Here is a 23,490-nt window from a genome sequence, read left to right on the forward strand (position 1 = left end):
AAGATTTTGGGGCTGAAACGGGAATTTTGGGGGCTGAAACAGGAATTTTGCTGCTGGAACGGGAATTTTGCTGCTGGAACGGGAATTTCGGTGCTGGAACGGGAATTTCGGAGCCGCAAAACCCATTTTTGGTGCCCGCCTATCCCCTAAAATCCCCATCCTTCTGCTGGAGTCTCCGAGCTGAGAACCCCAGAACCCGCCAGCCGCAAAAATAAAAACAAAACCCCCCAAAAAAACCCCAAAAACCCCAAAACCCACCCCAAATTCACCCCCTCCAAATCTGGGGGGGCCGAGAGCTGCGCCTCCCTGTCCCCCCCGCAAGAGGGGTGGCCTGGGGGGTGACGCCGACCAGGAGGAGGAGGAGGAGGAAGGAGGGGAGGAAGTCCCCGGCGGGCACTCGCCAGCCCCGAGGGGTCCCCGCACCTTCCGCGGCTGCTGCGGGGGGGTCCCCGCGCGATGTCCCCAGCCGGGGGTCGCCGCTGTCCCCCCGCCGTGTCCCCACCCGGGGGTCGCCGCTGTCCCCCCGCCGTGTCCGTGTCCCCACCCGGGGGTCGCCGCTGTCCCCCCGCCCTGCTGACCCTGCTGGCCCTGCTGGCCCTGCTGGCCCTGGCCCCCAGCCCAGGTGAGGAGGGGTCGCTCCGGGATGGATTTCGGGAATTCCATGGAAATTCAGGAGTTTTGAGGGGTGAAGGAAAGGGCCGAGCGCGGTTTTTTTTTTGGGGTGGGGGGGATTTTCCGCGGTTCTCTCACCTCGTTTTTGCCCCGGGGGAGGTCGAGCCCGGCCGGGCCCTGAGGCGGGGTCGCTTCCCCTTCCCGAGCAGCGTTTGGGGTGTGGAACTGAGCTGAAAGTCGCGACTTCCCTGTCCCGACACTTCCCGAAACCCCACAGCTGTGACCTTTCCTCTTTTTCCCAACTCAAATCCCCCTGCTGAACCGCTTTTCCCAGGATTTTGAGGAAAATTCACAGGATTTGGTGGTCGTGGGTCTTTTTTTTTTGCCCCTAAAAACAGCGATTTTGGGGGCTTGGGGAAGGGGAACAGCGGGATTCGGGAGATGGACGGGCCCTGGAGCATCTCCCAAAATATTTCCTGGCCGCACCTTGCCGGGGGTTCGGCATCGGGTTCATTTTTTTCCCAGATTTGCAGAATCCCGGGATTTTTGAGGTTGGCCGACTCCCACCTGGTCACCCAGAATCCCAGGAATTCCTCGGACACCTCCAGGGATGGGGATCCGACCCTTCCTGAGCCCTCTCCGAGACCTTTTTTTCCCTTTTCCAGCAGGAATTTCCCCAAATTTCCCACCCTGAGCCTCCCCCGGCCCAGCTCCAGGCCGTTCCCTCTGGTCCCGGCCCCGTTCCCTGAGCTCAGATCCCAAATCCCCCCTGGAAAATCCCAAAATTCCCCCTGGATCCCCCTTTTCTCCAGGCTGAGACCCCCCCCAACACCTCCCAGGCAGCAGGAAAAGAAAATTCCCGCGTCCTGCAGGGAATTTGGGCTGGGAAAAGCCAAATAATCCCCGCTCCCGCTCCTCCAGGGAAGGATTCCCCACTTTTCCCTGCTCCAGCCTCTGGAATTCCCGAATTTCCCGGTGTCCCCGCACCAAGACCAACCTCGGGAGCCGCAGCCGGTGGAAATTTTGGAGTTCCCAGAGCGATCCCGGCGGCTCTGGATGTGCCCCAGGGAGGATTTTCCTGCTGGAAAACCCCCCCGGGATGGGTGGGATTCGGGGTTTTGGGGGGGATTGAGCTGTTGAGGGGCCCCCCCGGAGCTGCCCTGACCACACGGAGCCGCAGGAAGCGGCCTCGGCCCCGCGGATGTTCCGTGGGTTTTTTATTTTTGGGGGCCTTCGACATCCGGGGGCCGCTCCCGAGAAGAGAAACTCGGAGTTGAGAGAGGAAGAAAAAAGGGGGGCAGGGGGTGAAATTCCCTGGGATGGGGAGATGGAGCGGTCTGGGATGGCGTGGAACCCCTGGAATTGGGAATGGGGGCTTGGACAGGCGGGGAAAACGGGAAAGGAGCGGAAATTTTGGGATGGGGATGGGGAACAGGCGCAGAACCAGTTTGGGAAAATGGGAAAGGAGCGGAAATTTTGGGATGGGGATGGGGAATAGACATAAAACCAGTCGGGGAAAATGGGAAAGGAGAGGAAATTTTGGGATGGAGAACGGACACAAAACCAGTTTGGGATAATGGGGAGAAAACGGAATTTTTGGGATGGGGAAACCCTTTTCCAGTCTGGGAAAACGGGAAAGGAGCGGAAATTTTGGGATGGGGATGGGGAACAGGCGCAGAACCAGTTTGGGATAATGGGGAGAGGGTGGAATTTTTGGGATGGGGATGGAGACCCAGCCCAGGCTGGTGTGGAGAGAGTGGAACCCCTGGAATTGGGAATGGGGGCTTGGACAGGCAGGGAAAACGGGAAAGGAGCGGAAATTTTGGGATGGGGATGGGGAATAGACATAAAACCAGTCGGGGAAAACGGGAAAGGAGCTGAATTTTTGGGATGGAGAACGGACACAAAACCAGTTTGGGATAATGGGGAGAAAACGGAATTTTTGGGATGGGACACGAAGCCTTTTCCAGTCTGGGAAAACGGGAAAGGAGCTGAAATTTTGGGATGGGGATGGGGAACAGGCGCAGAACCAGTTTGGGATAATGGGGAGAGGGTGGAATTTTTGGGAGGAGGATGGAGACCCAGCCCAGGCTGGTTTGGAGTTTTTGGGATGGGGAAGAACCAGCCTAGACTGGTGTGGAATTTTTGGGATGGGGATGGAGACCCAGCCCAGGTTGGTGTGGGATTTTTGGGATGAGGATGGAGACCCAGCCCATCCTCGCTGGCCCCAGCAGCTCCCGTGTCCCCTCCGCAGCCTCTCCTGAGCTCAGCCCCCACCAGAACTCCCCGGGATCCACCCCAGGATCCCCGGAATGCCGGGATCAAGCCGTGCTCACCGGGGAATCGTTGTGCCTGGAGCCGGAGCAGCCCCCGTGGGAGTGGACAGAGCTCCAGTGGAGGGTGAAGATGGATTCGGGAGGGCGGGAGCGGATCCTGACGGCCACCAGGACCGGCCACGTCTCGTGTGCCAATGGATCCTTCCACGGCAGGGTGGAATTCCATCCGGGAATTCTCTCCCTGTGCGTGTCCCCCACGCTCAGAAGGGACAGCGGGACCTTCCTGGCCGAGTTCGGGAATTCCTCGGGGATTTTCGAGCGGTGCTTCAGGGTGGCCGTGTTGGGTGAGCGGCGGGTTCCGTCTGTCCGTCTGTCCCTCTGTTCCCCATATCCACCTGTCCCCGTGTCCCCCTGTCCCTGTGTCCCCCTGTCCATCTGTCCCGTGTCCCTCTGTTCCCCATATCCACCTGTCCTCGTGTCCCCCTGTCCCTGTCCTTGTCCCTCTGTCCCCGTGTCCATCCATCCCTGTGTCCGTCTGTCCCTCTGTCCCCGTGTCCCTCTGTCCATCCATCCATCCATCCCTGTCCCCGTGTCCCCGTGTCCCCGTGTCCATCTGTCCATCCATCCATCCATCCATCCATCCCTGTCCCCGTGTCCCCGTGTCCCTCTGTCCATCCATCCCTGTCCCCGTGTCCATCCATCCCTGTCCCCGTGTCCATCCATCCCTGTCCCCGTGTCCATCTGTCCATCTGTCCCCGTGTCCATCTGTCCCTCTGTCCCCGTGTCCCTCTGTCCCTCTGTTACCCTGTCCATCTGTCCATCCATCCATCCATCCATCCCCGTCCCCGTGTCCCCATGTCCATCTGTCCATCCATCCCTGTCCACGTGTCCCTCTGTCCCCATGTCTATCTGTCCCCGTGTCCATCTGTCCATCTGTCCCCGTGTCCATCTGTCCCCGCAGATCCTGTCCAGCAGCCGCGGTTGGAATCCCGGGTCCTGGCGCGGGATCCGGGCTGGTGCCTCCTGTCCCCGTGTCCACCTGTCCATCCATCCCTGTCCCCGTGTCCATCTGTCCATCCATCCCTGTCCCCGTGTCCCTCTGTCCATCTGTCCATCCATCCCTGTCCATCTGTCCATCTGTCCATCTGTCCCCGCAGATCCCGTCCAGCAGCCGCGGTTGGAATTCCGGGTCCTGTCGCAGGATCCGGGCTGGTGCCTCCTGTCCCCGTGTCCACCTGTCCATCCATCCCTGTCCCCGTGTCCCTCTGTCCATCTGTCCATCCATCCCTGTCCATCTGTCCATCTGTCCATCTGTCCCCGCAGATCCTGTCCAGGAGCCGTGGTTGGAATTCCGGGTCCTGTCGCGGGATCCGGGCTGGTGCCTCCTGTCCCCGTGTCCATCTGTCCATCCATCCCTGTCCCCGTGTCCATCTGTCCACCTGTCCATCTGTCCATCTGTCCATCTGTCCCCGTGTCCATCTGTCCCCGCAGATCCCGTCCAGGAGCCGCGGTTGGAATCCCGGGTCCTGGCGCGGGATCCGGGCTGGTGCCTCCTGTCCCTGCTCTGCTCCAGCCCCGGGAACGTCTCCTACAGCTGGGAATGTCCCGGGGAACCCCCGGAATCCCAGGAATCATCCCCAAAATCCCCGGAATTATCCCCAAAATCCCCGTCCAGCCTCACCCGGAGGATCCCCGAGGACGCCGAACCCCAAATTTGCTTCTGCAACGTCAGCAACGCCCTGGGCTGGGGCGTGGCCAGAGCCTCCCTCACCTGCCCAGGTGAGCTCTCCCATGCAGTTCTGGAATTTTCCGTGGGAATTGCGGGGATCCAGGAGGATTCCCGGTTTTACGGGGGGTTCTCGGGGGAAAAAAGTGAGGTTTTGTGGGAAAAAATGGTTTTGGTAGGTGTGAAAAATGTGATTTTTGGTTGGGTTTTTAAGGTGAAAGGGGAATTTTTGGGGTGTGTTCTGTGATAAATCGATATTTATTTGATAAAAATTATTATTTTTTATTAGTATATTATATATTTATATTTATTATTATGATTATATTAATTTATTATTATTATTATTATTATTATTATTATTATTATTATTATTATTATTATTATTATTATTATTATTATTATTATTATTATCGGTTTGTATAAAATGCAAATTCTAAAATAACATAGAAGGTAAAAGACGAAAGACAAAAAGTAAAATAAAAAATATAAAATGCAAAAGATAAAAGATAAAAGATAAGAGATGAAATGCAAATTATAAAATAAAAAAAATATAAAATGCAAATGATAAAATATAAAATAGAAACCGCAAATTCTAAAGGATAAAATGCAAATGATAAAATATAAAATGCATTTATATATTATATAAATGATAATAAATATATAAAATAAATATATATTATATATAATATTATGTATATTACATAAAATTATAGATAAATATATTATATTTATTATATCTTTGATATAAAATATGTATTTGTTTGCATAGATAAAAATGGCTGTTTATACTTATTATTACAATTATTAACATTTATTTATTATTATTTATTCATATTTATTTATTATTATTTATTTTTATTATTATTAATTTAATCCTTAATTATTCCTATATAAACCCCAATATTTTTCACCTCTTCAACCCACAATTATCCATTAATTTTATTTACAATTTATAAAATATATCATTTAATAAATTTAATTTATATAATTAATTTAATTTATATTAATAAATTTATAAAATATATCATTTAATAAATTTAATTTATATAATTAATTTAATTTATATTAATAAATTTAATAAATATATCATTTAATAAATTTAATTTATATAATTAATTTAATTTATATTAATAAATTTAATAAATATATCATTTATTTTATTTAAGGCAAAAAAAAAAAAATATAAAAAAAAAAAAATTCTCAATTTATAGATCCGGGGGAAATCCTGGGAATGGTTTCATCCCGGATTCCCAGCCCAATTCCGGGATTCTGGGATTCTTTTCCAGGGATTCCCGGGAATTTCGGCCCCTGGATAGCGGCGGCCGTGGCCGTGGGGCTGATCCTGCTCCTGGCGGGAAGCGTCTGCTGCTGGAAGCGGAAAAAGAATTCCCGGGAAGGTGAGGCGGGAATGTCGGAGCAGGATCCCGAGCAGGGGGAAGGGTCTGATCCTTGGAATGCCCGAAATCCGGGAATTCCGGTCCTTGGAACCCCAAAATCTGGGAATTCCGGTCCTTGGAATGCCTGAAATCTGGGATTCCTGGTCCTTGGAATGTCCGAAATCTGGGAATTCTGGGCCTTGGAACCCCAAAATCTGGGAATTCCGGTCCTTGGAATGCCTGAAATCCGGGAATTCCGGTCCTTGGAATGCCCAAAATCCGGGAATTCTGACCCCTGGAACCCCAAAATCCGGGAATTCTGACCCCTGGAACCCCAATTTGGGAATTCTGACCCTTGGAACCCCAAAATCTGGGAATTCTGACCCCAAACTGACCCCTGGACCCCCAAAATCTGGGAATTCTGACCCTTGGAACCCCAGTTTGGGAATTCTGACCCCAAACTGACCCCCAGAACCCCAAAATCTGGGAATTCTGATCCCAAACTGACCCCCAGAACCCCAAAATCTGGGAATTCTGACCCCAAACTGACCCCTGGACCCCCAAAATCTGGGAATTCTGACCCCAAACTGAGCCCCAGAACCCCAAAATCTGGGAATTCTGACCCCAAACTGACCCCCAGAACCCAAAAATCTGGGAATTCTGACCCCAAACTGACCCCCAGAACCCCAAAATCTGGGAATTCTGACCCCAAACTGACCCCCGGACCCCCAAAATCTGGGAATTCTGATCCAGAACTGACCCCCAGAACCCCAAAATCTGGGAATTCTGACCCCCGGACCCCCAAAATCTGGGAATTCTGACCCCCGGACCCCCAAAATCTGGGAATTCTGACCCTTGGAACTCCAATTTGGGAATTCTGACCCCAAACTGACCCCCAGAACCCCAAAATCTGGGAATTCTGACCCCAAACTGACCCCTGGACCCCCAAAATCTGGGAATTCTGACCCTTGGAACCCCAAAATCTGGGAATTCTGATCCCAAACTGACCCCCGGACCCCCAAAATCTGGGAATTCTGACCCCCGGACCCCCAAAATCTGGGAATTCTGACCCTTGGAACCCCAGTTTGGGAATTCTGACCCCAAACTGACCCCTGGAATCCACAAAATCTGGGAATTCTGACCCCCAGACCCCCAAAATCTGGGAATTCTGCTCCCACAGAGCCCCCCGCAGCCCCCCCGGAGCAGCCCCTGACCATCTACGCCGAGGTGGGAGAGAGGAAACCCCGCCAGGACCCCGTGAGTGCCGGGAATGTCCCTTCCCACCCAAAATCCGGGAATTCCGGCCTTGGGAAATTGGAGCTCCGAGCTGGGACTGACCCCTGGTCACTCCCTGTCCGGCCATCCCTCGGACACCCCAAACCACGGGGAAATTCCTTCCGCTTTGGGAAAATCGGGATTTCGATCCTTTTTGAACATTCCCAGATTTTTTTTTTTTATTTTTTTTCCCTCTTTTTTTGTGTTTTCCCAGGCCGGGAGCAGCGAGGCCGCCCGGGAAGGAGCCACCGTCTACGCCCTGGTCACTCCCAGGACACTGGTGCGGCCACTCCCGACGGATCCCGGGATTCTTCAACCCCTTCCCCATCCCAAAATTCCCTTTTTTTTTTAATCGGCTCATCCCAATTTTTCCCCTTTTTTCCCCATCAGGAGCATCCCAGGCAGCAGGAAGAAGCCGGGAATTTCACCGTCTACTCCACGGTCCAGTTTGGACGGAGGGTGAGGATCACCCGGAGCGACGCCGAGTTTTAGGAATCCCAAATTCCCAGAGTTTCAGGCATCCCAAATTGCCAATTTTTAGGAATATCAAATTCCCGATTTTTAGGGATACCAAATCCCCGATTTTTAGGGATACCAAAATATTCCCGATATAAAATTTCCCAATTTTTAGGGATACCAAATTCCCAAAGTTTCAGGAATCCCAAATTCCCAAGTTTTAGGAATACCAAATTCTCAATTTTTAAGGATACCAAATCCCCGATTTTTAGGGATATCAAATTCCCAAATTTTTAGGAATCCCAAGTCCCCAATTTTTAGGGATACCGAATTCCCAAAGTTTTAGGAATATCAAATCCCCGATTTTTAGGGATATCAAATCCCCGATTTTTAGGAATCCCAAATTCCCAAATTTTTAGGAATCCCAAATCCCCAGATTTTCAGGAATCCCAAATCCCCAAATTTTTTAGGAATATCAAACTCCCGATTTTTAGAAATACCAAATTCCCAGACTTTTAGGAATATCAAATCCTCGATTTTTAGGAATATCAAATTCCCAATTTTTTTAGGAATACCAAACTCCCGATTTTTAGAAATCCCAAATCCCCAAATTTTTAGGAATACCAAATTCCCAATTTTTAGGAATCCCAAATCCCTGATTTTTAGAAATCCCAAATCCCCAAATTTTTAGGAATACCCAAATCCCCGATTTTCAGGAATTCCCAAATCCCCCCCCCAAAATTTTGGGATCGCCACCCCGCTTTTCCCACCCGGAATTTTCCTTTTCCCTCCCCTTTTTTCCCCCCACAGCCTTCCTCCACCAAGAGGAAGAGGCTGGACCGAGCTTTGGTCTCCACCGCCTACTTGGAGGTAACGGGAAAATCCATCGGGAATTTTATTTGGGATCCAAAAAAAATTCCCAAAAAAAATTCCTAAATCCCACCCATTTTCCTCGCAGGATAACGGGATTTTCAGGCCCTCGGGTTCCTCCAATCCCACCGGCCCCAAAACCCCGGAATTCCCGTCCCTGTGGAATTCTTCTCCCGGAAAATCCGGCGGCCGCCAGATGGAATAGGGAAAAATCCAGAAATCCGGGGTTTTTCACCCAAGATTCGACCTCCGGAGCGAAGATTTGGGGGTGGGGAAGTGTGGATGGGGATGGATTTGGGATTGGAAAGATGGGGAATTCTCTCTGGGGTTTTTTGTTTTTTTAGGGTTTGGAAAATTTGGGGATTTTCTTTTTTTTTTCCTTTTTTTTTTTTTGGTGCGAATACAGATGAATTCACCCCAAAATTCCCCGCTGAAGGAAGAATTTTCCCTAAAATCCCCCCCCGAAAATCCACAATAAAGGAGAACAATTTTCCCTAAAATCCACCCCAAATTCCCCCCCCAAAAAAATCCCCAATAAAGGAAAACAATTTTCCCTAAAATCCCCCTTAGGGGAAAAAAATTTTCCTGAAATCCCCCCAAAATCCCCAATAAAGGGGAAGAATTTTCCCTAAAAACCCAATTAAGAAGAATTTTCCCTAAAATCCCCACAAAGAGGAAAAAATTTCCCTAAAATCCCCCTTAAGAGGAAGAATTTTCCCAAAAACCTCCAATAAAGGGGAAGAATTTCCCCTAAAATTTTCCCTAAAAAAATTTCCCCTAAAACCCCCTCAAGACGAAGAATTTTCCCCAAATTCCCTCCCCAAAACCAAAAATTTCCCCTAAAATCCCCCCAAAGTGGAAAAATTCCCCCTAAAATCCCCCTTAAGAGGAAAAATTTCCCAAAAAAACCCCTCAAGAGGAAGAATTTTCCCTAAAACCTCGAAAAAGGGGGAAGAATTTCCCCTAAAACCCCCTCAAGACGAAGAATTTTCCCCAAATTCCCTCCCCAAAACCAAAAATTTCCCCTAAAATCCCCCCAAAGTGGAAAAATTTCCCCTAAAATCCCCCTTAAGAGGAAAAATTTCCCAAAAATCCCCCTCAAGAGGAAGAATTTTCCCTAAAACCTCAAAAAAGGGGAAGAATTTCCCCTAAAACCCCCTCAAGACGAAGAATTTTCCCAAAAACCTCCAATAAAGGGGAAGAATTTTCCCTAAAATTTTCCCTAAAAAAATTTCCCCTAAAACCCCCCTCAAGACGAAGAATTTTCCCCAAATTCCCTCCCCAAAACCAAAAATTTCCCCTAAAACCCCCCCAAAGTGGAAAAATTTCCCCTTAAATCCCCCTTAAGAGGAAAAATTTCTCTAAAACCCCCTCAAGAGGAAGAATTTTCCCTAAAACCTCGAAAAAGGGGGAAGAATTTCCCCTAAAACCCCCTCAAGACAAAGAATTTTCCCAAAAACCTCCAATAAAGGGGAAGAATTTCCCCTAAAATTTTCCCTAAAAAAATTTCCCCTAAAACCCCCCTCAAGATGAAGAATTTTCCCCAAATTCCCTCCCCAAAACCAAAAATTTCCCCTAAAATCCCCCCCAAAGTGGAAAAATTTCCCCTAAAATCCCCCTTAAGAGGAAAAATTTCCCAAAAATCTCCCTCAAGAGGAAGAATTTTCCCTAAAACCTCGAAAAAGGGGGAAGAATTTCCCCTAAAACCCCCTCAAGACAAAGAATTTTCCCCAAATTCCCTCCCCAAAACCAAAAATTTCCCCCCAAACCCCCCCCCAAACAACAAAAAACCCCGCCCAAAACCCCGCCCAAACCCCTCCTCCAGCCCCGCCCTCATTTCCCCCAACCCCCCTCATTAGCATAACCCAATTAATGCCCGGAATTAATTAACGGGGATGGGCTGAAGTGGGTCAGGGCCCAGCGGGGGTCTCGGGGGTCCCTTTGTCCCCCCGGCCGTGGGAAGACGCCGGCGGCCGCTTTGGGACCCCCCCGGGGACAAAAGATCTCTCCTGGAATTCCTGGGAAGGAATTCCAGCCTGGAATTCTAGACTCGCCTCTCCGGAGGCGTCTGGAGGGGAGAATTCCCGGATGGTTTGGGGTTGGAGGGAGAATTCCCAGATTTTTTGGGGTTGGAGGGAGAATTCCCGGATTTTTGGGGTTGGAGGGAGAATTCCAGGAGAATTCCCGGATGGTTTGGGGTTGGAGGGAGAATTCCAGGAGAATTCCCGGATTTTTTAGGGTTGGACAAAGAATTCCCAGATTTTTTGGGGTTGGAGGGAGAATTCCAGGAGAATTCCCAGATTTTTTGGGGTTGGACAAAGAATTCCCAGATTTTTTGGGGTTGGAGGGAGAATTCCAGGAGAATTCCCAGATTTTTTGGGGTTGGAGGGGAGAATTCCGGGAGAATTCCAGGATTTTTTGGGGTTGGAGGGAGAATTCCGGGAGAATTCCAGGATTTTTTGGGGTTGGAGGGAGAATTCCCGGATTGTTTGGGGTTGGAGGGAGAATTCCCAGATTTTTTGGGGTTGGAGGAGAGAATTCCAGGAGAATTCCTGGATTGTTTGGGGTTGGAGGGGAGAATTCCAGGAGAATTCCCGGATGGTTTGGGGTTGGACAAAGAATTCCCAGATTTTTTGGGGTTGGAGGGGAGAATTCCCAGATTTTTTGGGGTTGGAGGGGAGAATTCCCGGATGGTTTGGGGTTGGAGGGGAGAATTCCAGGAGAATTCCTGGATTGTTTGGGGTTGGAGGGGAGAATTCCAGGAGAATTCCCGGATGGTTTGGGGTTGGACAAAGAATTCCCAGATTTTTTGGGGTTGGAGGGGAGAATTCCCGGATTGTTTTTTTGGGGTTGGAGGGAGAATTCCAGGAGAATTCCCGGATTGTTTGGGGTTGGAGGGGAGAATTCCAGGAGAATTCCCAGATTTTTTGGGGTTGGAGGGGAGAATTCCCGGATTTTTTGGGGTTGGAGGGAGAATTCCAGGAGAATTCCCAGATTTTTTGGGGTTGGAGGGGAGAATTCCGGGAGAATTCCAGGATTTTTTGGGGTTGGAGGGAGAATTCCGGGAGAATTCCAGGATTTTTTGGGGTTGGAGGGAGAATTCCCGGATTGTTTGGGGTTGGACAAAGAATTCCCAGATCTTTTGGGGTTGGAGGGGAGAATTCCAGGAGAATTCCCGGATGGTTTGGGGTTGGAGGGAGAATTCCAGGAGAATTCCCGGATTTTTTAGGGTTGGACAAAGAATTCCCAGATTTTTTGGGGTTGGAGGGAGAATTCCAGGAGAATTCCCGGATTTTTTGGGGTTGGAGGGGAGAATTCCCGGATTGTTTGGGGTTGGAGGGGAGAATTCCAGGAGAATTCCCGGATTTTTTGGGGTTGGAGGGGAGAATTCCCAGATTGTTTTTTTGGGGTTGGAGGGAGAATTCCAGGATTTTTTGGGGTTGGAGGGAGAATTCCCGGATGGTTTGGGGTTGGAGGGGAGAATTCCAGGAGAATTCCCGGATTTTTTGGGGTTGGAGGGGAGAATTCCAGGATTTTTTGGGGTTGGAGGGAGAATTCCCAGATTGTTTGGGGTTGGAGGGGAGAATTCCCGGATTTTTTGGGGTTGGAGGGAGAATTCCAGGAGAATTCCCGGATTGTTTGGGGTTGGAGGGGAGAATTCCAGGAGAATTCCCGGATTTTTTGGGGTTGGAGGGGAGAATTCCAGGAGAATTCCCGGATTGTTTGAGGTTGGAGGGAGAATTCCCGGATTGTTTGGGGTTGGAGGGGAGAATTCCAGGAGAATTCCCGGATTGTTTGGGGTTGCAGGGGAGAATTCCCGGATTGTTTGGGGTTGGAGGGAGAATTCCCGGAGAATTCCAGGTTTTTTTGGGGTTGGAGGGAGAATTCCCGGATTTTTTGGGGTTGGAGGGAGAATTCCCGGATTTTTGGGGGTTGGAGGGAGAATTCCAGGAGAATTCCCGGATTGTTTGGGGTTGCAGGGGAGAATTCCAGGTTTTTTTGGGGTTGGAGGGAGAATTCCCAGATTTTTTGGGGTTGGAGGGGAGAATTCCAGGAGAATTCCCGGATTGTTTGGGGTTGCAGGGGAGAATTCCCGGATTGTTTGGGGTTGGAGGGAGAATTCCAGGAGAATTCCCGGATTTTTTGGGGTTGGAGGGGAGAATTCCAGGTTTTTTTGGGGTTGGACAAAGAATTCCCGGATTGTTTGGGGTTGGAGGGAGAATTCCCGGTGTTTGGATGGCTCCTGAGGAGGGAAGTGCAGGAATTCTTTGGGAAGCTCCAGGGGTGGGGGTCCCTGAGCTCCTCCTGGTGCTTCCCAAGCCTTTTTCCATGGAAAAATCATCCCAAATTTCCACCCCTGGCACATTCCCGGGGATCAGATCCCAAATTCCCTTGGTTCGGGGTCACTCTGGTCACCCACAGTGAGGGGAGAGGTGACCCTTGGGGTCAGTGTCCGGCTGGTCATTGGGGCGGCTTTGGGGTCACTCTGGTGACCTTTGGGGTCAGTGCCCCATTGACCATTGGGGTGGCTTTGGGGTCACTCTGGTGACCCTTGTGGTCAGTGTCCTGCTGGTCATCGGGACGGCTTTGGGGTCACTCTGGTGACCTTTGGGGTCAGTGTCCCATGGGGTGGGACAGTTTTGGGGTCACTCTGGTGACCCAGATGTGGGGTCAGTGCCCCATTGACCATTGGGGTGGCTTTGGGGTCACTCTGGTGTCCCAGATGTGGGGTCAGTGTCCTGCTGGTCATCGGGGTGGCTTTGGGGTCACTCCGGTGACCCCTGTGGTCAGTGTCCTGCTGGTCATCGGGACGGCTTTGGGGTCACTCTGGTGACCCTTGGGGACAGTGCCCCATAGGGTGGGACAGTTTTGGGGTCACTCTGGTGACCCCTGTGGTCAGTGTCCCATGGGGTGGGACAGTTTTGGGGTCACTCCGGTGACCTTTGGGGTCAGTGTCCTGCTGGTCATCGGGACAGCTTTGGGGTCACTTCGGTGACCCCTGTGGTCAGTGTCCCGTGGGGTGGGACAGTTTTGGGGTCACTCCGGTGACCCTTGTGGTCAGTGTCCCATGGGGTGGGACAGTTTTGGGGTCACTCCGGTGACCCAGGTGTGGGGTCAGTGCCCCATTGACCATTGGGGTCGCTTTGGGGACACTCCAGTGACCCCTGTGGTCAGTGTCCCATGGGGTGGGACAGTTTTGGGGTCACTCTGGTGACCTTTGGGGTCAGTGTCCTGCTGGTCATCGGGACAGCTTTGGGGTCACTTCGGTGACCCCTGTGGTCAGTGTCCCGTGGGGTGGGACAGTTTTGGGGTCACTCCGGTGACCCCTGTGGTCAGTGTCCCGTGGGGTGGGACAGTTTTGGGGTCACTCCGGTGACCCCTGTGGTCAGTGTCCTGCTGGTCATCGGGACGGCTTTGGGGTCACTCTGGTGACCCTTGGGGACAGTGCCCCATAGGGTGGGACAGTTTTGGGGTCACTCTGGTGACCCCTGTGGTCAGTGTCCCATGGGGTGGGACAGTTTTGGGGTCACTCCGGTGACCCAGGTGTGGGGTCAGTGCCCCATTGACCATTGGGGTCGCTTTGGGGACACTCCAGTGACCCCTGTGGTCAGTGTCCCATGGGGTGGGACAGTTTTGGGGTCACTCCGGTGACCCCTGTGGTCAGTGTCCTGCTGGTCATCAGGACAGCTCTGGGGTCACTCCGGTGACCCCTGTGCTCAGTGTCCCATGGGGTGGGACAGTTTTGGGGTCACTCCGGTGACCCTTGTGGTCAGTGTCCCGTGGGGTGGGACAGTTTTGGGGTCACTCCGGTGACCCTTGCGGTCAGTGTCCCATGGGGTGGGACAGTTTTGGGGTCACTCCGGTGGGGATTTGGGGGTGCCACGCGCGGTGCCCCCGCCAGGCTGTGACACCCTTGTGACATTGTCACACACCCAAAAACCGCGGTTTCCAGCTCAAAAAAGAAACAGGAACCGTTGGCCTTCCCCATCACGTGGTGTCTCCTGCTCGCCTTCCAACCCCCCAGGCTTTGGGGGGTCCCAGACTGGATTTTGGGGGTTCAAGACTGGATTTTGGGGGTCCCAGCCTGGATTTTGGGGTCCAAGACTGGATTTTTAGGTCCAAGACTGGATTTTGGGTGTTCAAGACTGGATTTTGGGGGTTCAAGACTGGATTTTGGGGTCCAAGACTGGATTTTGGGGTCCAAGTCTGGATTTTGGGGGTCCCAGCCTGGATTTTGGGGTCCAAGACTGGATTTTGGGGTCCAAGACTGGATTTTTAGGGTCCAAGACTGGATTTTGGGGTCCAAGACTAGATTTTGGGGTCCAAGACTGGATTTTGGGGTCCAAGACTGGATTTTGGGGGTCCAAGACTGGATTTTTAGGTCCAAGACTGGATTTTGGGGGTTCAAGACTGGATTTTGGGGTCCAAGACTGGATTTTGGGGTCCAAGACTGGATTTTGGGGGTTCCAGCTGGGATTTTGGGGGTTCTAGCCGGGATTTTGGGGGTCCAAGACTGGATTTTGGGGGTCCCACCCACCGAGATGACGCCGGGGTCGACACCGAGCTTCTTCCTCCTCCTCGTGGCGCGAGGTACGGGGCAGGGGTGGGGGGACGTGGCTTTGGGGACTTTGGGACATTTGGGGACCCCTGGTGTCACCACGGGGGGTGGGGGATGGGCTGAGCCAGGCGGAATCCCCCCCCCAAAAAAATCCAAAAATAATTAAAATAATTAATTCCTGAGAAATTCGGGGGCGGGAAAATTTGAAATCCTCGTCCCACCCCTCCAGAGCTCTGGAGGCAGCGGAGTCGAGTTTTCGTCTTTAATGTCGCGGTTTCACTTTTAATATCGCGTTTTAATTTTTAATATCGCATTTTCCACCTTTAATATCACATTTTCACTTTTAATATCACATTTTCCACCTTTAATATCGCGTTTTAATTTTTAATATCGCATTTTCCACCTTTAATATCACATTTTCCGCCTTTAATATCGCTCTTTAATCATTAATATCGCATTTTCACTTTTAATATCGCATTTTCACCTTTAATATTGTGTTTTCACCTTTAATATCGCCCTTTAATTTTTAATATCGCTCTTTAATTTTTAATATCTCACTCTTTAATTTTTAATATCTCGCTTTCACCTTTAATATCGCATTTTAACCTTTAATATCGCGCTTTAATCTTTAATATTGTGCTTTAACCTTTAATATCACATTTTAACCTTTAATATCCCATTTTAATCTTTAATATCACATTTTAACCTTTAATATCCCATTTTAATCTTTAATATCACATTTTAACCTTTATTATCACATTTTAACCTTTAATATCACGTTTTTCACCTTTAATATCACGTTTTTAAACTTTAATATCCCATTTTAATCTTTAATATCACATTTTAACCTTTAATATCCCATTTTAATCTTTAATATCACATTTTAACCTTTATTATCACATTTTAACCTTTAATACCACGTTTTTAACCTTTAATATCACGTTTTTAAACTTTAATATCCCATTTTAATCTTTAATATCCCATTTTAATCTTTAATATCACGTTTTTAACCTTTAATATCACATTTTAACCTTTATTATCACGTTTTTCACCTTTAATATCCCATTTTAACCTTTAATATCACATTTTAACCTTTAATATCACATTTTAACCTTTAATATCACGTTTTTAATCTTTAATATCCCATTTTAATCTTTAATATCCCATTTTAATCTTTAATATCCCATTTTAACCTTTAATATCACGTTTTAACCTTTAATACCGCGCTTTAAACGCCCCCGGAATTCCGAGCGGGACGAGACCCGGGAAAAGCGGGACCACCCAACGACACCCTCCCGATTTTTTGGGGTGTTTTGTGGTTTTTTTGGCAGCCTGGGCGCAGGAAGCCGCACCCCTGGAGGCGACGGGCGCCATGGGGGGCGCGGCGCTCCTGAGCCCCCGCGGATCCCAAAATCCCGCGGATTATTCCCAAATCCACTGGCGCTGGGAGAACCGGGTGAGAATCGCCATCTGGAAACGGGGGGAGCAGCCCGAGTACCCCCAGAGCCCCTTCCAGGGGCGCCTGGAGCTCCTGGGCAACCACGCCCTCAAACTGGGCCACCTGAGGCGCGGGGACGGCGGCCGGTTCCAGCTGTACCGGGAGGATGACGCGGGCAAGGAGAGCGTGGAGGAGTTCCTGCTGAAGGTCTACGGTGAGTTCGGGGATGGTCCCAGAGCTCCAGGAGAACTTTGAGATGTCCTGGGGATGGTCCCAGAGCTCCAGGAGAACTTTGAGATGTCCTGGGGATGGTCCCAGAGCGCCAGGAGAACTTTGAGATGTCCTGGGGATGGTTCCAGAACTCCTGGAGAACTTTGTGATATCCTGAGGATGGTCCCAGAGCTCCAGGAGAACTTTGTGACATCCTGGGGGTAGTCCTGGAGCTCCAGGAGGAGGTTGAGATGTCCTGGGAATTTTCCTGGAGCTCCAGGAGAACTTTGTGATGTCCTGGGAATTGTCCCAGAGCTCCTGGAGAACTTTGGGACATCCTGGGGATGGTCCCAGAGCTCCAGGAGAACTTTGAGATGTCCTGGGGATGGTCCCAGAGCTCCAGGAGAACTTTAAGATGTCCTGGGAATTGTCCCAGAGCTCCAGGAGAACTTTGTGATGTCCTGGGGATGGTCCCAGAGCTCCTGGAGAACTTTGAGATGTCCTGGGGATGGTCCCAGAGCTCCAGGAGAACTTTAAGATGTCCTGGGAATTGTCCCAGAGCTCCAGGAGAACTTTGTGATGTCCTGGGGATGGTCCCAGAGCTCCTGGAGAACTTTGAGATGTCCTGGGGATGGTCCCAGAGCTCCAGGAGAACTTTGTGACATCCTGGGGGTAGTCCTGGAGCTCCAGGAGGAGGTTGAGATGTCCTGGGAATTTTCCTGGAGCTCCAGGAGAACTTTGTGATGTCCTGGGAATTGTCCCAGAGCTCCAGGAGAACTTTGAGATGTCCTGGGGATGGTCCCAGAGCTCCAGGAGAACTTTGTGACGTCCTGGGGATGGTCCCAGAGCTCCAGGAGAACTTTGTGACGTCCTGGGGATGGTCCCAGAGCTCCAGGAGAACTTTGTGACGTCCTGGGGATGGTCCCAGAGCTCCAGGAGAACTTTGTGATGTCCTGGAAATTGTCCCAGAGCTCCAGGAGGGTGTTGAGATGTCCTGGGGATGGTCCCAGAGCTCCTGGGAATTGTCCCAGAGCTCCAGGAGAACTTTGTGACATCCTGGGGATGGTCCCAGAGCTCCTGGGGGTTGTCCCAGAGCTCCAGGAGAACTTTGTGATGTCCTGGGAATTGTCCCGGAGCTCCAGGAGAACTTTGTGACATCCTGGGGATGGTCCCAGAGCTCCAGGAGAACTTTGTGACATCCAGGGGGTTGTCCCAGAGCTCCAGGAGGGCTTTGTGACATCCAGGGGGTTGTCCCAGAGCTCCTGGGGGTTGTCCCAGAGCTCCAGGGGGCTGTCCCAGAGCTCCAGGGGGTTGTCCCAGAGCTCCAGGGGGTTGTCCCAGAGCTCCAGGGGGTTGTCCCAGAGCTCCATGAGGACTCTGTGACATCCAGGGGGCTGTCCCAGAGCTCCAGGGGGTTGTCCCAGAGCTCCAGGGGGTTGTCCCAGAGCTCCAGGGGGTTGTCCCAGAGCTCCAGGGGGTTGTCCCAGAGCTCCATGAGGACTCTGTGACATCCAGGGGGCTGTCCCAGAGCTCCAGGGGGTTGTCCCAGAGCTCCAGGGGGCTGTCCCAGAGCTCCATGAGGACTCTGTGACCTCCTGAGCTCTCCCACAGACCTGGTCCCCAAGCCCCACGTGACGGCCACCACCACCGGTGACCGCGGTCAGTGCAAGGTCACCCTGAGGTGCTCCGTGGACCTCCAGGGGGTCACCTACGAGTGGATCCCACCCCAGAGGGTCCTGGTGGAGGACGGCCCCGTCCTGAACGTCTCCTTCAACCCCGAGGTGGAAACCTTCACCTGCAAGGTCAGCAACGCCGTGTCCTCCAACAACGCCTCGCTGACCTTCCGGCACCCCTGCAGCTGGACAGGTACGGACACGGCCGGACACGGCCAAACACGGCCGGACATGGCTGGACATGGCTGGACATGGCCAGACATGGCTGGACATGGCTGGACACAGCCGGACACGGCTGGACATGGCTGGATACGGTCAGACATGGTCAGACACGGTCAGACATGGCTGGTCATGGCCGGACACAGCTGGACACAGCTGGACATGGCCAGGCATGGTCAGACATGGCTGGACACGACCGGACACGGCTGGACACAGCTGGACATAGCTGGACATGGCCAGGCATGGTCAGACATGGCTGGACACAGCCGGACACAGCTGGACACAGCTGGACATGGCTGGACATGGCTGGACACGGTCAGACATGGCCAGGCATGGTCAGACATGGCTGGACACGGCCGGACATGGCTGGACACGGTCAGACATGGCCAGGCATGGTCAGACATGGCTGGACACGACCGGACACAGCTGGACACGGTCAGACATGGCCAGGCATGGTCAGACATGGCTGGACACGGCCGGACATGGCTGGACACGGTCAGACATGGCCAGGCATGGTCAGACATGGCTGGACACGACCGGACACAGCTGGACACGGTCAGACATGGCCAGGCATGGTCAGACATGGCTGGACACGACCGGACACAGCTGGACACGGCTGGACACAGCTGGACATAGCTGAACACGGCCGGACATAGCTGGACACAGCTGGACACAGCTGGACATGGCCAGGCATGGTCAGACATGGTCAGACATGGCCGGACATGGCTGGATACAGCTGGACATAGCTGGACACAGCTGGACATGGCTGGACACGGCCGGACACAGCTGGACATGGCCAGGCATGGCCAGACATGGCTGGACACGGCCAGACATGGCTGGACACAGCTGGACATAGCTGGACACGGCCGGACACGGCTGGACACGGCCACACACGGCTGGACATGGCCGGACAGAGCTGGACACGGCTCCGGACACGGCTCCGGGGGGTTTTTAGCTCCCGGTGAATTTTTAGCTACAAATAAGGCAAAAACGAGAGCTGGAGAGGCGTTTCCTGCCCTTTGTTTCCTGTTCTGCAGCAAATTCAGACCCAAATCGGGGGCGGAGGGGACGAACTCGGCCTCCTCCGGATCTGGGGGTGAGGGGGAAAAATTCGGAGCCAAAAATAAGGGAGAAATGACGAAATTCAGCCCAAAAATCAGGGGAGAAATGACAAAATTCAGAGCCAAAAATGAGGGGAGAAATGACAAAATTCAGAGCCAAAAATCAGAGGAGAAATGACAAAATTCAGAGCAAAAAATCAGAGGAAAAAGTGATAAAAATCGGTCCCAAAATTAGGGGAAAAAGTGATAAAATTCAAACCCAAAATTAGGGGAAAAAATTATAAAATTCAAACCCAAAATTAGGGGAAAAAATTATAAAATTCAAACCCAAAATTAGGCGAAAAAGTGATAAAATTCAAACCCAAAATTTATCCTGATTTTGGGCTCCACCCCAAAATTTGGCTCCTGTGGGGTCGGAGCCTCCCTGAACCCCCAAAGTTGATCCCAGAGAGGCTCAGGAAATCCCCAAACCCCAAAAATGAACCCATGGGGGGCATCAGGGGGTCCCTAAACCCCAAAATTCCATCAGGGAGAGGTTCCAGAATGATCCCGATTCCCTGGGAGCCGATCCCGATTCCTGGGGTGGATCCCGATTCCCGGGGAGCCGATCCCGATTCCTGGGGTGGATCCCGATTACCTGGGAGCTGATCCCGATTCCCTGGGAGCCGATCCTGATTCCCAGGGAGCTGATCCCGATTCCTGGGGTGGATCCCGATTCCCGGGGTGGATCCCAATTCCCTGGGAGCCGATCCCGATTCCTGGGGTGGATCCCAATTCCCTGGGAGCCGATCCCGATTCCCTGGGAGCTGATCCCGATTCCCTGGGAGCCGATCCTGATTCCTGGGGTGGATCCCGATTCCTGGGGTGGATCCCGATTCCCTGGGAGCCGATCCCAATTCCCGGGGAGCCGATCCTGATTCCCTGGGAGCTGATCCCGATTCCTGGGAGCCGATCCTGATTCCCTGGAAGCTGATCCCGATTCCCGGGGTGGATCCCAATTCCCTGGGAGCCGATCCCAATTCCTGGGGTGGATCCCAATTCCCGGGGAGCCGATCCTGATTCCTGGGGTGGATCCCGATTCCCGGGGAGCCGATCCCGATTCCTGGGGTGGATCCCGATTCCCGGGGAGCCGATCCCGATTCCTGGGGTGGATCCCGATTCCCGGGGAGCCGATCCCGATTCCTGGGGTGGATCCCGATTCCCTGGGAGCTGATCCCGATTCCCGGGGAGCCGATCCCGATTCCCGGGGTGGATCCCAATTCCCGGGGAGCCGATCCCGATTCCTGGGGTGGATCCCGATTCCCGGGGAGCCGATCCCGATTCCTGGGGTGGATCCCGATTCCTGGGGAGCCGATCCCAATTCCCAGGGAGCCGATCCCGATTCCTGGGGAGCCGATCCCGATTCCCTGGGAGCCGATCCCGATTCCCGGGGAGCCGATCCCGGTTCCCTGGGAGCCGATCCTGATTCCCGGGGAGCCGATCCCGATTCCCGGGGAGCCGATCCCGGTTCCCTGGGAGCCGATCCTGATTCCCAGGGAGCCGATCCCGATTCCCGGGGTGGATCCCAGAGGTGACGGGATCCCTTTTCCTCTCCGGGGAGGGATTTGGGATCATCCCACACCCCCTGGATCTCCCTGTGCTTCCAGATGGATCCTCATCCCTCACCTGCGCCATGCCCAGCCTGGGAAACCTCCTCCTCTTCCTCCTCCTCCTCTTCCTCCTGCCTTGAGGACACCGAGGAGAAGATCCCCAAAAAATCCTCCGGAGTCGCCGGCATCGTTCGATTCCTGCTGAATTCGGAAATCCTCATCCCAAAATCCACGCCCAGACCCCGCTCCGAGCCTTTCCCGGCTTTTCCCGGAATTCTGGGGGATCCTCCTTGGGTTTTCGGGGGGCGGCGCCTTTGGTTTTCCCCGCGAGGGAGGGTTTGGGGTTCGGCCTCTGCTTTCCCGATGTTTGTTTGAACATTAAATTCCATCCTGAAAAACACATTTTTATTTCCCCCTGGATTTTTCTGTCTTTCCCTGGATTTTCTCTGGATTTTCCCTGGATTTTCCCTGAACTTTTCCTGAATTTTTCCTGAAATTTTCCTGAATTTTCCCGGATTTTTTTCCCAGAATTTTTCTCGAATTTTTTCCCAATTTTTTCTCGAATTTTTCCTGAACTTTTCATGAACTGTTCCTGATTTTTTCATGAATTTTCCTGATTTTTTTCCCAGATTTTCCCCGAATTTTTCCCAAATTTTTCCTGAATTTGTCTCGAATTTTTCCCAATTTTTTCCTGAATTTTCCCCAAATTTTCCCTGATTTTTTCCCAGATTTTTTCTCAAATTTTTCCCAAATTTCCCCCAAATTTTTCCTGAATTTTCCCCTAATTCTCCCTGAATTTTTCCTTCACTTTTCCTGATTTTTTTCCTGAATTTTTCCTACACTTTTCCTGAATTTTTTCTGAAATTTTCCTGGGGTTTTCATGGATTTTCCCGGGTTTTTCCGGATTTTTCCCTGGGCTGGGGCTTCCCACAGCTCAGGGATCGGGGAGGGGGGATAAGACGGAAAAACCTCCGAGATGTTCCCCCCTTTTTTTGGGGATAAAATTCCCTCCTTCGTCTTCCAGGGGAGAATCCGGCTCCGGAGGGTGGGACAGCCGGGAAGAAACCTTGGGAATGACGGAAAACCCTGGAAAAGCTTGGGACGCTTCCAGCTCCACCAACCCAACCCCCCAAAAAAACCCCAAAATGCCCCCAAACACCCCAAAACCAATTTTTCCACCCCAAAATCATTCCAGGATTCCCATTCCAGAAGTTTCCAGGAGGAACCGCTGCTGGTTTCTCCTGGATTAATTCATCCCGCTCTTCCCCATCCGTATTTTTTTTCCCGGAAAAATCTGATTTTTGAGAAATGACGGTTTTGGGGTTTTTTTTTTTTAATCTCATCAGGTGTTTTCTGAGAAGGAAGGAGGAGCTTCGCAAGATTTTCCGGGTGGGGCTTTTTTTGGGTGGTTTTGGGTTTTTTTTTTTTTTTGCAGTTCAAAAATCATTTCCCGGCAGCACAAACCTGGTGGAAAACTCCGAGCTTGGAAAACAGCGGGAATGTGAATCCTGGGATTCCCTGGGCTTGGATTTGGGGTAAAATCCCGGGATTTTTCCATCCCTGGAGGTGCCCAAGGAAGGAGAAGATGGGAATCGGTCAAAACGTGGATCCTGGAGCTCTTCTCCAGCCTCAGAAATCCTGGAATTCCAACTCCAAGCCCTGAAAATCGGGAAAATCGGGAATTTGGAGAAAGGAAAAGGCAAAAAAAAAAAAACCCTCGGATTTCAAAGCTTCTCCACTAAAACCCGTCAAGATTTTCCAGCAGCAGATCCACAAACGGATTTTTCCCTGTCTTCCCACCAGGAAAAACCTTCCCCGTCCCCAAATTCACCCAAATCCACCCAAATTCACCCAAATTCACCCAAATTCACCCAAATCCACCCAAATTCACCCAGAACGAGGATTTGGCTTCTCCCAGGTGAGTTTTTGGGGACCTCCCATCCTTTTCCTCCTCGCTGCTGATCCGAGCTGGGATATTCCCGGGAAATTTGGGGTTTTCCCAACTTTTTTTAAGGGGAGACGAAGCAGCTTTCGGGATGCGGGATCGCTTTGGAATTTCCACCTCCCCGAGAACTGGAAAAATCCAGGAATTTTTTTTCCCCCCTGGACCAACCCAAGGACCCTCAAGGTGACGAGGAAATCCCACCGGG

At 51.5% G+C, this 23,490-nt stretch overlaps 3 protein-coding genes across 4 annotated transcripts; 2 read left to right on the forward strand and 1 right to left on the reverse strand.

The window, feature by feature from the left end:
* The first annotated feature begins 379 nt into the window (after positions 1 to 379).
* LOC111939578 (uncharacterized) lies at positions 380 to 9,151 on the forward strand. The gene is made up of 9 exons (XM_023941859.2): positions 380 to 622; positions 2,867 to 3,232; positions 4,380 to 4,667; positions 5,901 to 6,011; positions 7,171 to 7,247; positions 7,480 to 7,545; positions 7,656 to 7,724; positions 8,532 to 8,591; positions 8,680 to 9,151. The coding sequence occupies exons 1-9, from the start codon at positions 457 to 459 to the stop codon at positions 8,794 to 8,796; spliced, it is 1,320 nt and encodes a 439-aa protein (XP_023797627.2). The 5' UTR covers positions 380 to 456; the 3' UTR covers positions 8,797 to 9,151.
* Positions 9,152 to 14,553: 5,402 nt separating this feature from the next.
* On the forward strand, positions 14,554 to 21,742 carry LOC111939567 (SLAM family member 8). Of its 2 annotated transcripts, none has more exons than XM_086866073.1 (4): positions 14,554 to 15,182; positions 16,482 to 16,802; positions 18,410 to 18,664; positions 21,398 to 21,742. In XM_086866073.1, the coding sequence occupies exons 1-4, from the start codon at positions 15,134 to 15,136 to the stop codon at positions 21,478 to 21,480; spliced, it is 708 nt and encodes a 235-aa protein (XP_086722199.1). In that variant the 5' UTR covers positions 14,554 to 15,133; the 3' UTR covers positions 21,481 to 21,742. The 2 variants fall into 2 exon arrangements, with proteins under 2 accessions (XP_086722199.1, XP_086722200.1); XM_086866074.1 differs by having other exon boundaries at positions 18,499 to 18,664.
* Positions 15,341 to 18,439, reverse strand: LOC147648843 (uncharacterized). The gene is made up of 2 exons (XM_086866070.1): positions 17,167 to 18,439; positions 15,341 to 16,919 (listed from the first exon to the last, which is right to left on the reverse strand). The coding sequence occupies exons 1-2, from the start codon at positions 18,374 to 18,376 to the stop codon at positions 16,798 to 16,800; spliced, it is 1,332 nt and encodes a 443-aa protein (XP_086722196.1). The 5' UTR covers positions 18,377 to 18,439; the 3' UTR covers positions 15,341 to 16,797.
* Positions 21,743 to 23,490: the final 1,748 nt, after the last annotated feature.

Source organism: Cyanistes caeruleus, chromosome 30 (genome assembly GCF_971803275.1).
Source record: "Cyanistes caeruleus chromosome 30, bCyaCae1.hap1.1, whole genome shotgun sequence".
Classification (NCBI taxonomy): domain Eukaryota; kingdom Metazoa; phylum Chordata; class Aves; order Passeriformes; family Paridae; genus Cyanistes; species Cyanistes caeruleus.

What these genes read in the sequence shown, in the direction of transcription:
- LOC111939567 (XM_086866073.1), top strand. Translation starts at nt 15,134, where the DNA reads ATGACGCCGGGGTCGACACCGAGCTTCTTCCTCCTCCTCGTGGCGCGA. An exon ending in CCTCCTCCTCGTGGCGCGAG is followed by an intron (nt 15,183 to 16,481) that starts GTACGGGGCAGG and finishes TTTTTTTGGCAG; the next exon opens with CCTGGGCGCAGGAAGCCGCA. An exon ending in GTTCCTGCTGAAGGTCTACG is followed by an intron (nt 16,803 to 18,409) that starts GTGAGTTCGGGG and finishes GCTCTCCCACAG; the next exon opens with ACCTGGTCCCCAAGCCCCAC.
- LOC111939578 (XM_023941859.2), top strand. Translation starts at nt 457, where the DNA reads ATGTCCCCAGCCGGGGGTCGCCGCTGTCCCCCCGCCGTGTCCCCACCC. An exon ending in GGAAACCCCGCCAGGACCCC is followed by an intron (nt 7,248 to 7,479) that starts GTGAGTGCCGGG and finishes GTGTTTTCCCAG; the next exon opens with GCCGGGAGCAGCGAGGCCGC. An exon ending in TCTCCACCGCCTACTTGGAG is followed by an intron (nt 8,592 to 8,679) that starts GTAACGGGAAAA and finishes TTTTCCTCGCAG; the next exon opens with GATAACGGGATTTTCAGGCC.
- LOC147648843 (XM_086866070.1), bottom strand. Translation starts at nt 18,376, where the DNA reads ATGGAGCTCTGGGACAGCCCCCTGGAGCTCTGGGACAACCCCCTGGAG. An exon ending in CATCCCCAGGACATCTCAAA is followed by an intron (nt 16,920 to 17,166) that starts GTTCTCCTGGAG and finishes GACATCTCAAAG; the next exon opens with TTCTCCTGGCGCTCTGGGAC.